This window comes from Dendrobates tinctorius, unplaced genomic scaffold, assembly GCF_039654945.1.
Source record: "Dendrobates tinctorius isolate UK_male_01 unplaced genomic scaffold, ASM3965494v1 ptg000059l, whole genome shotgun sequence".
Lineage (NCBI taxonomy): Eukaryota > Metazoa > Chordata > Amphibia > Anura > Dendrobatidae > Dendrobates > Dendrobates tinctorius.
The window spans coordinates 10,719,278-10,738,056 of record NW_027361727.1 but is presented as its reverse complement, the minus strand read 5'-3'; the positions used below and the strand labels follow the sequence as shown (position 1 = coordinate 10,738,056).

At 44.8% G+C, this 18,779-nt stretch overlaps 1 protein-coding gene across 2 annotated transcripts in view; it reads right to left on the bottom strand.

The window, feature by feature from the left end:
* Nucleotides 1-3,134: 3,134 nt before the first annotated feature.
* The window catches only part of IRAG1 (inositol 1,4,5-triphosphate receptor associated 1), a 204,183-nt gene continuing 188,538 nt past the window's right edge, over nt 3,135-18,779 (bottom strand). For both annotated transcript variants that reach the window (XM_073578388.1, XM_073578389.1), the window contains 3 exons: nt 18,229-18,351; nt 8,506-8,634; nt 3,135-7,490 (listed from right to left, as the gene is read on the bottom strand). In XM_073578388.1, coding sequence (XP_073434489.1) covers nt 7,256-7,490; nt 8,506-8,634; nt 18,229-18,351 — 487 coding nt within the window. In that variant the 3' untranslated portion in view covers nt 3,135-7,255. The remainder of the gene's footprint in view (nt 7,491-8,505; nt 8,635-18,228; nt 18,352-18,779) is intronic.

Here is an 18,779-nt window from a genome sequence, read left to right as displayed (position 1 = left end):
ATTTTCCGTGCCTCAGGTCCTGTCTGCTTAAACTTTCATTACCGTATTGGGCCCTGTGCTCTCCCGCAGTGTGGGTAAGTCACCCTGCTCAGCCGTGGCAGTTGCCGACGCTGACAGGATCCTGACAAAAGTATGATGTTTCTAGAACCTTCTAGAAATCTCCCATTTCACACTACTGAGGACATTGTCCACTGTCAGCTGGCAGCACTTCTCCCCTCCCTTACAGCCCCCTCCTTTTGCCCCCCTTAGTAGCTGTCTGTGTGTGTGCTTTCTGCCGGCATCTGAAACCTGATACCGGGCATTTCCTCTCGAAGCACAGCTAGGGGGAAAAGATCTCTTTGTTCTGGCCGAGGCTGGATGCCAGTATATGGGTGATATTAAAGAGACTGTACCGCAAAAACCATACACCGTTGAGATATAATAATAGTCGTATCACTGTGTAGGCAATGAAGCCAGCTTTCTAAACCCCTAAGTTTCACGATTCTCGGACTTCCAGAAACTGAGATATGGATTGCTCCCAAATGGAGGGTCTTAATTATGGCATGCTTGGTGTCTTCGGATTCTATTCGGTAAATCACAAACAATGATGTCCTATGTGTGTTGGTACGGGCTTTTCTCGTTTAGATATAGTTATTCTAAGTTTTGTAGCCAAATCCTAACTTGGAGAGGAGGTTGGACCTCTCCATACCGCCCATTTCGTGAGGTCACAGACCCTAGGCCATAGGTATTCCCTACCAAATTCCAGTCAGTTCAGCTGGAGTCCTCCTGCCCGAGAGACATGCCGATGAGTGGGGATGTTTGGTTAAGCGCCCCTCCCCCAGCCACATGGTCTGTCTAATACCAACTACGCACATGTGAGTGTTACTTTCTGTTCTTTCATCCACTTTGTTTTATATTTGTATTTGTACATATGTAATGTCTCAATTTATTTTAGATAATCGCTACTAATTTGGGGTTTGTCACGGACCCTCTTAATGAACTCTTTGATTAAGTAAAGCATGGCTGGTGGCAGCGTGGTGTGTGCGGCTGGCGAGGCTAGCTGGCAGTACAGAAGGGTCTTATATTGCTGATTGAGTGGTTGAGGCCACAGCATTGATAATTCCCTTACTGCCATAGTCTAGTTGCCCGTGCACAACAAGCAGCCCGTCCGGCAACTAATTATCCTAGGTGCAGTTCCTTGACTGACCTGAGGGTAAGGGAGGCGCCGGAGAGCTGCGAGTTCCAAAGTGGAACTGAGAAAGTGGGATATACATAAATCCCTGCAGTTCTTGGAAGGTTGTTAGCTGTTGTGGGGCATCCAAAATACCCCCCTGCAGTAAATTTTTAGAGCAAGATTAGCTTGCTGCATTTTTGTCACGTGGTGCCGGTGGTGGGATAACTAAGATAAGCCCCCACTGTGCCTGTGATAGCCATGTGCCGGCAGTGCGTCACGTCCCTCCGTCCGCTGACAAACCCGTGTCGGTGGTGGGATCGTGACCTATTTGTGGCACAGGGTCCGCTGTCCGTCACAATTTGGCGACAGCGGTCCGCAGTTCCTCACAGGCAGTATTATAGTAGTTATATTCTTGTACATAGGGGCAGTATTATAGTAGATATATTCTTGCATATAGGGGCAGTATTATAGTAGTTATATTCTTGTACATAGGGGGCAGTATTATAGTTGTTATATTCTTGTACATAGGGGGCAGTATTCTAGTAGTTATATTCTTGTATATAGGAGCAGTTTTATAGTATTTATATTCTTGTACATAGGGACAGTGTTATAGTAGTTATATTCTTGTACATAGGGGGGCAGTATTATAGTAGTTATATTCTTGTACATATGGGGCAGTATTATAGTAGTTATATTCTTGTATATAGGAGCAGTTTTATAGTATTTATATTCTTGTACATAGGGACAGTGTTATAGTAGTTATATTCTTGTACATAGGGGGCAGTATTATAGTAGTTATATTCTTGTACATAGGGGGCAGTATTATAGTAGTTATATTCTTGTACATAGGGGGCAGTATTATAGTAGTTATATTCTTGCACATAGGAGCAGTATTATAGTATTTATATTCTTGTACATAGGGACAGTGTTATAGTAGTTATATTCTTGCACATAGGGAGCAGTATTATAGTAGTCATATTCTTGTACATAGGGGCAGTATTATAGTAGTGATATTCTTGTACATAGGGGGCAGTATTATAGTATTTATATTCTTGTACATAGGAGCAGTGTTATACTAGTTATATTCTTGCACACAGGGAGCAGTATTATAGTAGCTATATTCTTGCACATAGGAGCAGTATTATAGTAGTTATATTCTTGTACATAGGGGGCAGTATTATAGTAGTTATATTCTTGTACATAGGGGGCAGTATTATAGTAGTTATATTCTTGTACATAGGGGGCAGTATTATAGTAGTTATATTCTTGCACATAGGAGCAGTATTATAGTATTTATATTCTTGTACATAGGGACAGTGTTATAGTAGTTATATTCTTGCACATAGGGAGCAGTATTATAGTAGTCATATTCTTGTACATAGGGGCAGTATTATAGTAGTGATATTCTTGTACATAGGGGGCAGTATTATAGTATTTATATTCTTGTACATAGGAGCAGTGTTATACTAGTTATATTCTTGCACACAGGGAGCAGTATTATAGTAGCTATATTCTTGCACATAGGAGCAGTATTATAGTAGTTATATTCTTGTGCATAGGGGGCAGTATTATAGTAGTTATATTCTGTACATAGGGGGCAGTATTATAGTAGTTATATTCTTGTACATAGGGGCAGTATTATAGTAGTTATATTCTTGTACATAGGGGGCAGTATTGTAGTAGTTATATTCTTGTACATAGGGGCAGTATTATAGAAGTCATTCTTGTACATAGGGGCAGTATTACAGTAGTTATATTCTTGTACATAGGAGCAGTATTATAGTAGTTATATTCTTGCACATAGGAGAAGTATTATAGTAGTTATATTCTTGTACATAGGGGGCAGTATTCTAGTAGTTATATTCTTGTACATAGTGGCAGTATTATAGCAGTTACATTCTTGTATACAGAAGGGTAACCTGTCCGGTTCCACTTTTCTTTTACAAGACATTTGTCATCTTTAAAGATTACACACAGGCAATTTCAGCTTTTTCTCTTGTTTATTCTCACTATCAAGTATGTAGTAATTTACAGTACAACAAACAGCACAAAAATGTGCAAAATAGAACATTACTAGAAAATTAAATATTCTACACCGAGTGATTTCTTCTGTCAGATCAGTACAATTCAGTGCTGTGCGAGACATAAATCAAAATATGACTACAGCAAATCACAAATTGTCTGCGGATATAAATCATGGGAACATGAAAATTCAGAACAGAGGAGATTAGTGGCTTGCATCAGACCTGAGGTACTAGCCGTGGCCTTTATCAGTGAACGTCACACGTTGGAGCCTAGCACAGACTAGAAAATATAAACTACAATAACTTTTTGAATGTTTATAAGCCTGAACACCTCTGACCAGCACCTTATAATGTATACTCAGCAAAAACCTACATAAACAGCATTGTGTACATACATTGCATTACTGATCCTGAGTTACATCCTGTATTACACTCCAGAGCTGCACTCACTATTCTGCTGGTGCAGTCATTGTGTATATGCATTACTGATCCTGAGTTACCTCCTGTGTTATACCCCAGAGGAGCACTCACTATTCTGCTGGTGCAGTCACTGTGTACATACATTACATTACTGATCCTGAGTTACATCCTGTATTATACTCCAGAGCTGCACTCACTATTCTGCTGGTGCTGTCACTGTGTGTATACATTACATTACTGATCCTGAGTTACATCCTGTATTATACTCCAGAGCTGCACTCACTATTCTGCTGGTGCAGTCATTGTGTACATGCATTACTGATCCTGAGTTACCTCCTGTGTTATTCCCCAGAGCTGCACTCACTATTCTGCTGGTGTAGTCACTGTGCACATACATTACATTACTGATCCTGAGTTACATCCTGTATTATACTCCAGAGCTGCACTCACTATTCTGCTGGTGCAGTCATTGTGTACATGCATTACTGATCCGGAGTTACCTCCTGTGTTATTCCCCAGAGCTGCACTCACTATTCTGCTGGTGTAGTCACTGTGCACATACATTACATTACTGATCCTGAGTTACATCCTGTATTATACTCCAGAGCTGCACTCACTATTCTGCTGGTGCAGTCACTGTGTACATGTACATACATTACATTACTGATCCTGAGTTACATCCTGTATTATACTCCAGAGCTGCACTCACTATTCTGCTGGTGCCGTCACTGTGTACATACATTACATTACTGATCCTGAGTTACATCCTGTATTATACTCCAGAGCTGCACTCACTATTCTGCTGGTGGAGATTTCTTCCAAGATTCTCTGCTACTTCAGGGTCTGTACTATTTCTGGTGATTTGCATCTTTAGAAGAGACACTGATATGGGTACAAGTACTTTTACCCCCTGCATTTTTAAAAGCTCAGCCAAGCTGTTAGTTTGGTGCCTGCCAACAAGCTTGCTGATGGTTTCCAATAAGAAACAACCGAATATTTCGTCCATGAACAATGCTTCCTAGAAAAACATTCCCTGAATGATGTCCAGTTCTACTGACTGCAGAGGGTGATATGGAGTGTAATGTACACGGCTGTGATGCTCTGGATACATTTATCTGCTCCCCCATCGTCCTACTTCCCTGTATTGTGTGTCCCATTTACTGATCTGGAGTTTCATCTTGTCTTATACTATATAATGTACTTATATTAGAGAATCTCTCATAATCTTTCCTGCTTCTGGCTTTTTAGCCTTTGTTAAGAGTTTTTTGAGACATTTACAAATTATGGGTTTTTCAAGTGGAAACAGATACAGTTAACTTTGTGTTTTGGAGGAAGTTGAACAGGTTTTGAAAAATTTTTGGTTTGTTTTTGTTTGTTTTTTTTTACCTGGAAAGGTTTTTTACAGTCATTTGATTGGACAATGATCTAGAATCCATTTGGAGCTAATTTCACCAGGATCCAGTACAAAGAGGTGACATGCAGTTTTTTTTCCACCAGGTGTTTTTCAAATATCTCTTCAGGCAAAAAAAATAAAAAAGATGCTGAAAAAAAAACCTCATATGAAAAGCAAAATGGATTTCCTATATTAAAAAATACCAACTCCTTAAAAAACCCTCTGTGTGAACATAGCCTTAAACTATCAGGTTTAGTCTGTGAAAGGAAATAATATTTCTATAAGAAACATCAAGTATAGAAAACTAGTTGACAAGTCAAGTGTTCCTGTCCGTTTACAGTACACAGCAGTGGCATCGAGAGTTCATCATCCTGGGTCATTTAGGTTGGTGGCTATAGACTTTATGATGTCCGTGACCATAGTTTGTGCTTCTGTAGGGCTGTAAGAATGGATCCAGACCACTGATGGGTTATTAGGTAGAAATGAGCAAATCGTTTCACAGGCCCAGGCCCAGGACCAGTGGCCAAGTAAGCATTTTGTAACCACCGACCAGGTACCCTACAAACCCCTCTTCCACCTTTCGAAATCCTCTTTTCATTAGTCGGCCTGATATGACATTGTGTGTGCATCCAAGAACGATGACTTTTTGCAACAAGTCCTAAGAAGATCTGAAAATGCCGGCAGGTAGGAGCCGTTTTTTAGAGCCCCATCCACTAAAGGCAAAATACTGACCTGGCAAATGAACCAGGGTCCTAAGACCCCATATGCCCATCTCTACTAGAAGGGGGTTAGTAATGACTCCGACCTGAAATCAGCTGCTAGGTAAGAAAACTGTAATACAAGATAAAATTATGTGGAGCCCTGCTTGTCTGGTGTTTCATCTCAATCCCATCCAATTCTTCATAGACATAAGTTCCCAATGGCTTGCACCAGACCCCTTGGCGGTACCACTTGGATCCATTTTTATATTCTTTTTTAAATGGCCTTCAGCTCAGTCTCGAGTCATGGCGACTTCATGGATCAATGATCTCTAGGAAGATCTATCTTGTGCAAGCCTAGATAGGTCCACCAGAGTCTTCTCCACCATCTTCTTGACTGTATCAAGCCATCGGGTTGCTAGTCATCCTCCTCACTTTCTTCCTTCTACTTGTCTATTGTCCTTCTTCAGTGATCTCTCTCTATGTATGATGTGTCCAAAGTAGACAAGTCATAGATTGGTGATCCTTGCTTCGAGTGACATGTCTAGTTTGATTTGTTCCAAAATTGATTTGTTTGTTGATTAATCTGTCTACATTTATACTTTAGAGTAAACTACCTGCTGATATTATCTTTATAATGTCCTTAAAGGGCAACACTAAACATTCAGGTGTGAGTATCATCACATCACTTATCTTCTCAATCCATACGTTCCCTTTCATAGGCCCTCAAAGTTTAGAAATGTGGAGTTATTTGAAAGCTGGATTCAGTAATTGATCTGCTGCCCCTAACATGCAGGTAATGAGACCTCCTTTAGGTGGTCTGCAGGATTAATAAAATGTTTTTTTTTTATTCGACCCTACAGAGCTCAGAGAAAATTACTACTAATAAACAGATCCTACTTCTATCTTTCAAGTACCCAGACGTCTGAAGCAGCATTGAGGATCCCGCTGAACATCTCCTGATATCTCAGCCTCCTGGATGATTGTGGAGTGAAATCATTGTTATACACAGTATTGATTTTTACAAATTTTGTGCGTAATCAACTCCATATAACATGAAAATTTACATGTGCCAGACTGTAAAATGATATTATGTTAAATTGAATCCCCCTGTGTCATGGTGGAACCTTGTAGAACGTTCTGTAATCCCGTGTAAGAAAATCATAACATTCTTGATGCTTGCGGGTCACTTTGGAGCTGATGAACCCGGATTTTCTCTAATGCCTCAAAAAACAGATGTCTCTTCTAAAATTTGACACTGCAATAATCTTTGCACCCTCCACGAAGGCTGGTAGGGAGCACAGTAGGGAGTACTATGACAACCCCTCTTAGAGTTGTGCCCATCGAGATATCGTCCTCTACAATAAAATTGAGCCATGTCGTATGCCCTAGTGATGAAGCCTGGGATCATCTTAGACCTCTCGGACTTGGCCCTCCCATTAACATCCAGTTTCTCTTTCCGCAGAGTTCTATCATAATTGTCCCATCATACAAGTCTTCACCATCACCATCTTGATAGAGGTTCCTCAGAGTGAGCCGAGACCACTACAGTGCGGACCCGCGTCTTCTACTGCCTGCGCTGCTTGTGCTGAGACCCTGAGGTCCACCAGGAATATCTCTGGGGTACGGAGCACGTAGCTTTCCCGCCGTCCGGGATTTCTGTGCATGAAGTGAAGGAATTATAAATACTTAACAAGACGGCCAGGAGGACAATCCCAGCCGCCACGATGGAGAAGACGCTCCAGTGGTCCATTGACTTGGGATACAGCATTTGCAAGTAGTCAATGCATTCTTCAATTTTACTGGAATTGGAGAAGAAATATGAATATCGGATTAATACATGATTTTTGATGTAGTGTCTGCATTGAAATGGAATTTGTCAACAGGTTTGTGTTATGTAATCTTAGTGCAGCATGAAATCCTGATTCCAGGGATGTGTCACTTACTGGTCTGCATGCTGATTTCTCTGCTGCAGATCTCTGAAAGCTGAGTCCTGTATAACCCCGCCCACTACATTAATTGGCAGCTTTCTATGTACTCTGTGCATAGGCAGAAAGTTGATAATCAGTGGTGTGGGAGGGGTTACACAGATAGGGATGACTGGCATGAAACACCTAGTCCTATAGTGATAATCTTCTGCTGATAAAACATTGATTTTTGTTTTTAAACAATAACACACAGCCTAGTAAATGGCACACTGCAGAATTCATTAGGAACTGTATAGGCGTAACCAGGAAAATAAGAGAAGAAATTAATTTATTATATTAAAGAAACAACATGTTACAGATCCGGTTTGGTTCCTTCCTCAAATGATGCGGTATTTGCTACAGAATCAGTGGTGCTTTGTGCAAAAACAAGTTACAAAAAAAAAAAATCAAAGTTTGCAAAGTTTTCTATTTGTGTATCATGGTCACCAAAGTTATGTGCATGGTACATCAGGAGGGATCAACAAGTTTTAAACAGGTTTTTTAAACTTCATGTCAGGAAATGTTGGAAATTTTGGAATAATTTTGGCACCTTGCTCCTAAGAGAGGTAGACCTTATTTTCTTACTTCAAACTTGCATGAAGCTTATGAGCCGCCACGCGTCATTTCATACATTTGGCTCAGTTTACTCAAATGATCATTTTTTAAGACTGCTGATTAAAAACATCAGTCTTGATATTCCTGCCCCATTGTGTGTGAATGCTGTAAGTTGTCCACTTATAGGTCATCAAGAACAATCAGCCAGAAGATACAAGATCAGTAGGGACTTGTTAAGGTCAGAATGACAAGTGTAGGGGGTCCGAGAGTGGTAGAAGTGTTGGTGTCAGCTCACCTGCTCTTCAGTTTGGTGAATTCCTCCTTTCCCTCTTCTTCATACTCCACTGGACTCTCGCTTAACTTTTCCTCATCTTCTTCTTTGAATTCTGGAAGACCCTGAACCTTCTTCAAACCTTCTTGATACCTTAAAGATGCAGAGATAAATGTGATAAACTGCATATCCTCTTGGTTTCATGACTGAACATTAATAATACAAGCAGTGGTGGTCCGAGCGTCAAGCAATCAGGGAGCACCAAAAAAAATTACGGATTGTCAAATACTATGTTTAATGAGAAGGTCATAAAAGAGAAAGTAAACCTCACTTGTAAGGGAACAGAAGGCCACAATTAAGATTGTTTAGCTTTTTGGATTTCAGATTGCAGGTTACGGGAATTTCCTGTTATTATTTTATTGTATATGATGACGAGCAAAAAGCTAATACGGTATATTAAACACCTTCCTCTCCACGGAATTCACGGTGAAATGCCGAGAGACAAAGAAAACCCTATATTAAGGGTCACCAATCTTACCCAAGAAGAGGTGCAAAACTGGCTACATAAGATTAAAATAGATAAATCTCCGGGTCCGGATGGCATACACCCACGAGTACTAAGAGAACTAAGTAATGTAATAGACAAACCATTATCTATATATATATATAATTACCTTAAATTGTCTGTCATCCACTTCCGTCTGGATGTCCCCGAATCCCACAATCCACCGCGCCGACCGGTAGTATGCCGACCTCCATATTGAAATATCCCAGTGATGGGTATTCCAATATGGCACCCGCTGGTGGTGCCAGGACCCCCCCACTGCCGCCGGGCCTCCCCCGCCGCCGGACCCGCCTCCGATGGACCCCCCGCGGCTGCCTGCCCACCCACCTCCTTCACAGCCGGCAGGAAAGACTGCGGCTGGCTGCCACCAGGACCCCCCGCCGGACCCTCCGCTGCCCTCCCACCCACCTCCGTTACAGCCGGCAGGAAAGACCGCGGCTTGCGGCCTGTGCACAGGCCGCAAGCCGCGGTCTTTCCTGCCGGCTGACTGCCGCCAGGACCCCCCCCGCCCACCTCCGTCACAGCCGGCAGGAAAGACCGCGGCTTGCCGGCTGGCCGCCGCTGCCCGCCCACCCACCTCCATCACAGCCGGCAGGAAAGACCGCGGTGCCACAGTCTTTCCTGCCGGCTGGCTGCTGCCAAGACCCCCCCCACCGCTGGACCTGCCGCCGCTGAACCCCCCCACCGCCACCTGTACTCACATAGTCAGTAGATAAACAGTCGCACTCAAGTGTGGATTATTCTTGCCAAAAAATCTTAAAGATTTTGTGAAATTTTTGGATTTTTATTTTATTTCAAATACATCAAATAGTGTAACACCGCAGACAAAAGAAGTATCCAAAATGTGGGTATAATATCGTAATCCAGGATATGAGTATACTATGGTTACGTTTCGACCTACTAAGAGGCCTTTCTCAAACCATACTCAAGTAGTGTCAAGGAAAAGATTAATTAGAGCATTTTCAGAAGTCCCAAACAGGGGCTGATGGCATGGGAGCATACACACACACACACACACACACACACACTCACATACACGTATTCACATACACACACATATTCACATACACACACACACATGTAGTCACATACACGTACTCACATACACACACACACTCACACACACTCACATACACACTCACATATACACACACGAACACACACATGTAGTCACATACACGTACTCACATACACACACACGAACACACACACTTCCCTCCCGATGCGATAGCATCGGGCGCACCTCTAGTTTCTTATATTTACAAACTCTATAGCGACGGGGTCTGTTCCACAGGACTGGTGCGTAGCAAATGTGGTACCAATATTCAAAAAGGGCTCTAAAAGTGAACCTGGAAATTATAGGCCAGTAAGCCTAACCTCTATTGTTGGTAAAATATGTGAAGGGTTTCTGAGGGATGTTATTCTGGATGATCTCAATGAGAATAACTGTTTAACGCCATATCAGCATGGGTTTATGAGGAATCGCTCCTGTCACACCAATCTAATCAGTTTTAATGAAGAGGTAAGCTATAGACTGGACCAAGGTGAGTCATTGGATGTGGTATATCTTGGTTTTTCCAAAGTGTTTGATACCGTGCTACACAGAGGTGTATCTAGGCTTTCTGGCACCCGGGGGAAGAATTCGGTTCGGCGCCCCCCCCAGTACACATGCAATTTGCACACTTGGTCATGTACCGACAAGCTGCTCTCCCTATTGCCCTCAATGTTCAGTGAAAAACTGAGAGAAGCAGGAAGAGAAGCTCGCTGTCACAGGACCATAAGTATGAAAATCGCATATGAGTGAAGTGTCCGTGTGATGACTACTAGAACCTGCAGAGCTGAATCCTGACATTGCAGCTTCTGAATTCACACAACGAATGCACTGCACACTTTTAGGATTCTCCCTTGCCGATGTCAGTCATGTCAGCACAAGTATGTGATTTATATACTTCTGGCCACATTCCGACTAGACGTGCCCGGCCTCGCTCTGTTCATTTTCATTGAGTGAGGCCACACATGTCTAGTCAGCATGTGACTGTATGTATGTAAATTACCGGCACGAGAGAATCCTGACAGCGTTCAGTGAGCACTGTGAGAATTCAGAAGTCTGCAGTCACATAGAATGACTCAGGGGCGTAACTAGAACTGATTGGGCCCCATAGCAAACTTTTAAACGGGGCCCCCTCAAAGACACACCCCCTTCAAGACATTCCCAGAGGTCCATGCGGCAGGCAGCTCTGCAGAGAGCTAATAGACAGCGAGGGCTCAGGGAAGGGGCGGGACTGAACTAGTGTGAAGCAATACACTCTGTGACTGGCTGCAGGCAGGGAGGTGAGCCCACTATGTGCTTCGCTCCGCACAGCAGGCACAGAAATGCAGCGTAGGCTGCAAAATCATAGTGTACATTTTTTTCCGCCGGGGCCCCGGATCCCCTACACTACACGCACCGGGCCGGCGGGCCCCCAAGACAGCATTGGCCACCCACAGCACCCGCTGGAGTGCCGCAGTAATGTACTTAATTAAATTGCACTACCGGGTAGCGCAGGGGCGGACACTGACAGCTTGGGGCCCCTGTGCAAGAAATGTGTCTTGGCCCCCCTCCTTTTATGGCATCAAAGCTATATATAAATATATATATATATATATATATATATATATATATATATATATATATATATATAAATATTATATAGCCACACACACATACATGTATATATATTACATAGTCTCCTTTATTATGTATATTGCTGTCCCTTACACAGTGCCCTTTCTTATGTACAGTACCGTCCCTTACATATTGAATTATATAGAGCCCTGTTTTTTATTACATACCGTCCTGTCTTGTTATCTGTATAATGCAATGATCGCTGATGGAGCATGGGAAAGCGTTCTTTCTAATGGAGGAGCTGATGGACTGGTAGTTTGGTCACCGGCTGCTCCATCAGCAGTCATTTTATATCTAACAAGAGAGGGGACTATGTAATAAAAGAGGGCACTGTAAATAACAAAATTAACAAGAATACACTATGTAAGAGACAGCACTATACATAACAGCAGAGGAAGCTATAAGGGACGGCACCATATATAACTAGAGAGGATGGTACATAATAAAGGACAGTGTTATACATAATAAAAGAGGAAACTATGTAACTAAGGGTGGTGTTATACAGAATTAGTGAGTCCACTATATTCTAAGGGACAGTGTTAGACATAGTGAGTGCACTATATACTAAGGTACTGTGTTAGACATAATAAGTGATAACGTCTTCCTCCACCTCCCCCTGTTCCTAAGGCCATTATAATTCCCCCTTCCTAACATCCCAATCCCCCACACCCCTCATTGTCCTCCTCCCCTCGCATCATATTATTGTCATCTCCCCCACCCCATCAACGCCCTCTTCACCACCTCCATCATTTTCTTCTCCTTCACCACTATCTTTTCTTTCTCCTCCACCACTCCCATCATTGCCCATTCCACCACCTCCATCATTTCCTTCTCCTCCACCACTCCCATTATTGCCTTTCCACCACCACCAGTGCATTCTCCCCCACCACCCCTATCATCATTTCTTTTCCCCCACCACCCCATCATTGCCCTCTCCATCACCCCCATCATTGCCTTCTCTCCATCACCCCCATCATTGCCTTCTCTCCATCACCCCCATCATTGCCTTCTCCCCATCACTCCCATCATTGCCTTCTCCATCATCCCATCACTGCCTTCTCCCCATCACTCCCATCATTGCCTTCTCCCCATCACTCCCATCATTGCCTGCTCCATCACCCCATCACTCCCATCATTGCCTTCCCCCATCACTCCCATCATTGCCTTCTCCATCACCCCATCACTGCCTTCTCCCCATCACTCTCATCATTGCCTACTCCCATCATTGCCTGCTCCATCACCCCATCACTCCTATCATTGCCTTCTCCCCATCATTTCCATCATTGCCTGCTCCATCACCCCATCATTGCCTGCTCCATCACCCCATCACTCCCATCATTGCCTTCTCCCCATCATTGCCTGCTCCATCACCCCATCACTCCCATCATTGCCTTCCCCATCACTCCCATCATTGCCTTCTCCATCACCCCAACACTGCCTTCTCCCCATCACTCCCATCATTGCCTTCTCCCCATCACTCCCATCATTGCCTGCTCCATCACCCCATCACTCCCATCATTGCCTTCCCCCATCACTCCCATCATTGCCTTCCCCCATCACCCCATCACTGCCTTCTCCCCATCACTCCCTTCATTGCCTTCTCCCCATCACTCCCATCATTGCCTGCTCCATCACTCCCATCATTGCCTTCCCCCATCACTCCCATCATTGCCTTCTCCATCACCCCATCACTGCCTTCTCCCCATCACTCCCATCATTGCCTACTCCCATCATTGCCTGCTCCATCACCCCATCACTCCTATCATTGCCTTCTCCCCATCATTTCCATCATTGCCTGCTCCATCACCCCATCATTGCCTGCTCCATCACCCCATCACTCCCATCATTGCCTTCTCCCCATCATTGCCTGCTCCATCACCCCATCACTCCCATCATTGCCTTCCCCCATCACTCCCATCATTGCCTTCTCCATCACCCCATCACTCCCATCATTGCCTTCTCCATCACCCCATCACTGCCGTCTCCCCATCATTTCCATCATTGCCTGCTTCATCATCCCCATCATTGCCTGCTCCATCACCCCATCACTCCCATCATTGCCTTCCCCCATCACTCCCATCATTGCCTTCTCCATCACCCCATCACTGCCTTCTCCCCATCACTCCCATCATTGCCTACTCCCATCATTGCCTGCTCCATCACCCCATCACTCCTATCATTGCCTTCTCCCCATCATTTCCATCATTGCCTGCTCCATCACCCCCATCATTGCCTGCTCCATCACCCCATCACTCGCATCATTGCCTTCTCCCCATCATTGCCTGCTCCATCACCCCATCACTCCCATCATTGCCTTCTCCCCATCACTCCCTTCTCTCCATCACTCCTATCATTGCCTTCTTTCCATCACCCCCCATGGCCTTCTCCCATCACCCCGGGCATCATGGCCTTCTCTCATCACAGTCTTCTCATGTCTGCATCTCCTCCAGGGCCAGGCTAACCTACACACACCCACAGACACATACACACATACATACACACAGACATATACACACACACAGACATACACACAGACATACACACACACAGACATACACATATACATACACACAGACATACATACACACACATACACACAGACACACACACACACAGATACAGACATACACACAAACATACACACAGACACACACAGACATACATACACACATACATACACACATATATACACACACACACAGACATACACACACAGACATACACACATACATACGCAGACACACATACAGACACACATACACACATACATACACACACACACAGACATACACAAACATACAAACATACATACACACGCACAGACACACACACATACATACACACATACATACACACACACACACATACACACATACATACACACTTACATACACACACACATACATACACACAGACATACACACACAGACATACACATACTTACACACACAGACATACATACATACATACATACACACAAACATACACAAACACAGACATACACACACAGACATACACACAGACATACACATACATACATCATACACACTTACATACACACACACAAGTGACTGACTGACCTGCGGCTGCAGCCACCGGCCGGCCGGCGCCACAGGCACAGTGAGTGAGACAGTCTGTCTCCTCCTCTCCTCCCCCGCAGCGGCAGCGCAGCACAGCGTGACTGACCCTGATATCATCTCACCTCAGGGCTGGCTCCTCTCCTCCTTGCGCCTGGCGCTCCACATGGCTAATTTGAATAATTAGCCATGCGGTGCTGGAGGGGCCCCCTTTCCCCTGTGGTCCCCATGCAATGCACGGGCGGTAGGTCCGCCCCTGGGGTAGCGCCGATCGGAGCCGGGGACCCGGGCCCCTAAGCAACCGCTTTGGCTGTTACCCCGGTAGCTACGCCAGTGGAATGACTGCAGACTCAGCACAAACCTGGATAACACCGTTAATGTTTCTAACATAAATAAAAACATGAGAATTAGTCAGTATCAAAAATAACACTTACATCCAGGTACCTTATAGATGACGTCATCTCTGGAGTCGTTCTCCTTTTCTTCTTCTTGTTCAGACCCCATGATGAGTTTTCTCACCCACATCTCGTCTCTGCAGACTTCTATCTTCTCCGGTCTTCTGCAACAAATCTCCACACGATGCCCTTAAAGATAGAAGTGTCATTATAATGCACCTAAATAAAAATACCTGCAATATTCTGTCGCCTCACACTATTCCACTCCCTCCTCATACTGTCTCCTCTAACATCCCACCTGTTCACCATACTGTCTCCTCATATATTTACCCCCTCACTCTCTATACTGTCTGCTCACACATACACCTGACTCCCCGTACTGTGTCTGCACACATCCCATCACCCTCACTTCCCATACTGTGTCCACATGTATTCACCCGTTCGCTCCCCACACTGTCTGCCCCCATCTCCCACACTGTTTCCTCATACATGCCTTCATACACACATACTCTTCATTTTCTGTCCTCAAATCTCCCCACACATATTAAATCCCCCATCCCCACTCCAAATCCCCCCCACACATTAAATCCCCCATCCCCACTCCAAATACCCACACACATTAAATAACCCCCCATCCCCACTCTAAATTCCTCCCACACATTAAATAACCACCGTCCCTACTCTGAATCTCCCCACACATTAAGTATCCCCCATCCCCACTCCAAATCCCCCCACACATGTACACCCCCACTCCAAATCCCCACACATAAAGTAACCCCCATCCCCACTCCAAATCCCCCACACATTATGTACATCCCCCACTCCAAATCCCCCCACACATAAAGTAACCCCCATCCCCACTCCAAATCCCCCCAAATATTATGTACACCCCTCACTCCAAATCCCCCCACACATTATGTACACCCCCCTCCTCTCCAAATCCACCCTCCTCCTCTTCTCCAAATCCCCCCTTCTCCTCCTCTCCAAATCCCCCCTCCTCCTCCTCTCCAAATCCCCCTCCTCTTATCAAAATCCCCCTCCTCCTCTTATCCAAATCCCCCCTCCTCCTCCTCATCCAAATCCCCCTCCTCCTCTTATCCAAATCCTACTCCTCCTCTTATCCAAATCCCCCCTCCTCCTCCTCTTCTCCAAATACCCCTCCTCCTCTTCTCCAAATACCCCTCCTCCTCCTCGTCATCCTCCTCCTCTTAACCAAGTCCCCCCTCCTCCTCATCATCCTCCTCCTCTTATCCAAATCCTCCCCTCCTCCTCTTCTCCAAATCCCCCCTCCTCCTTTTAGCCAAATCCCCCTCCTCTTATCCAAATCCCTCTCCTCCTCTTATCCAAATCCCCCCTCCTCCTCCTCATCATCCTCCTCCTCCTCTTATCCAAATCCCCCCTCCTCCTCAGCATCATACTCCTCCTCCTCCTATCCAAATCCCCTCCTCCTCCAAACCCCTCTCCTCTTCTCCAAATCCCCCCAACATCTCCCATCTTCGGTGGTTCTTCAGCTCCACATTGGAGCACACTTACCACCAGCATTTGCTCTGGGCGCTGGGGAGTGACGTCAGCAGCATGATCACATGAAATGATCACGCTGCTGACGTTGCTCTGGCCCGGCGGTGGTCAGAGCTTCAATTGTACTGGCTTCTGTATGGACGCCAGTACAATTGCTCCCTGTGAGTGAGCCGGCGCGCGCACCCTCTGTGTGCCAGCTGTCAGCTTGACAGCTGACACAGAGAATCGCAGACTCACAGGACGGGGGGGAATACAATGCAGACCGCCGCATTAGGCGGCCCGCTGCGCCCCTCTGCCGGCTGCGCCCGGGCAAATGCCCCGGCTGCCCCCCCTGGATACGCCTCTAGTGCCACACAAGAGATTGGTGCACAAAGTAGGAATGCTGGGTCTGGGGGAATATGTGTGTAAATGGGTAAGTAACTGGCTGAGTGATAGAAAGCAGAGTGGTTATAAATGGTATATTCTCTACCGGGGTCGCTGTGACCAGTGGGGTACTGCAGGGGTCTGTGGTATTCAACATATTTATTAACGATCTGGTAGAAGGTTTGTACAGTAAAATATCGATATTTGCAGATGATACAAAACTATGTAAATCAGTCAATACAAGAGAAGATAGTATTCTGCTACAGATGGATCTGGATAAGTTGGAAACTTGGGCCGAAAGGTGGCAGATATGGTTTAACAATGATAAATGTAAGGTTATACACATGGGAAGAAGGAATCAATATCACCATTACACACGGGAAACCACTGGGTAAATCTGACATGGAGAAGGACTTGGGGATCCTAGTTAATGATAAACTTACCTGGAGCAGCCAGGGCCAGACAGCGACTGCCAAGGCAAACAGGATCATGGAGTGTATTAAAAGAGGTCTGGATACACATGATGAGAGCATTATACTGCCTCTGTACAAATCTCTGGTTAGACCGCACATGGAGTACTGTGTGCAGTTTTGGGCACCGGTGCTCAGGAAGGATATAATGGAACTAGAGCGGGTACAAAGGAGGGCAACAAAATTAATAAAGGGGATGGGGGAACTACAATACCCAGAGAGATTAGCAAAATTAGGATTAGTTTGTCTAGAAAAAAAGACGACTGAGGGGCGATCGAATAACCATGTATAAGTATATAAGGGGACAATACAAATATCTCTCCGAGCATCTGTTTATACCTAGGAAGGTGACAGTTACAAGGGGGCATTCTCTGCGTCTGGAGGAGAGAAGGTTTTTCCACCAACATAGAAGAGGATTCTTTACTGTTAGGGAAGTGAGAATCTGGAATTCCTTGCCTGAAGAGGTGGTGATGGCGAACTCAGTCGAAGGGTTCAAGAGAGGCCTGGATGTCTTCCTGGAGCGTAACAATATTGTATCTTACAGTGATTAGGTTCTTTAGAAGGACGTAGATCTGGGGATTTATTCTGACAGAATATAGGCTGAACTGGATGGACAAATGTGTTTTTTCGGCCTTGCTAACTATGTTACTATGAATAAGTAATATACTTGCTAATATTGGCAGGTGATCTCTACCCCTTGTTATAAGCCTCCTCTTCAATCTTGGCTTTAACTTCCGCACTGATGTCTTCAGAGCAATTCGGTCCCAACCCAGACACTTGCATCTCACAACCGTCTGTATCCAAGATAGGCTTCCCACTTGAAAAATTAAGGGAAAAAAAACATTATGTCTCGCAGTGTCTTGAGACTGTGGGCACTAACCAGGTCCCTAGAGCTAGGGGTGCCCTAGTCTATCGCTGTCCCCAGGGTTACTTCTGAACGTGGAGACCCCGAGCTCTCGTACCTTGCTTTGCTCCTAAAACACCTGATCTGTCCCCTTCCCCACCCAGGGAGGTGGGAAGCTGAAGTGTAAGGGATAACACTAACAAGACAAATAATGGAAGATGGACAGGGATAAATTAAAATAACAGTCATACGAAATACTCTCACCAAATAACAAAGTGGAACACAGGAGAGTTAAAGGAAGGAGAAACCAAATAGAAGAGGATGAAGATTTGCACACAAACAAAACTCCAAGCAACAATCTCCTGAACAAATCTCCAAATGCCAACTCCAACCATGAACGT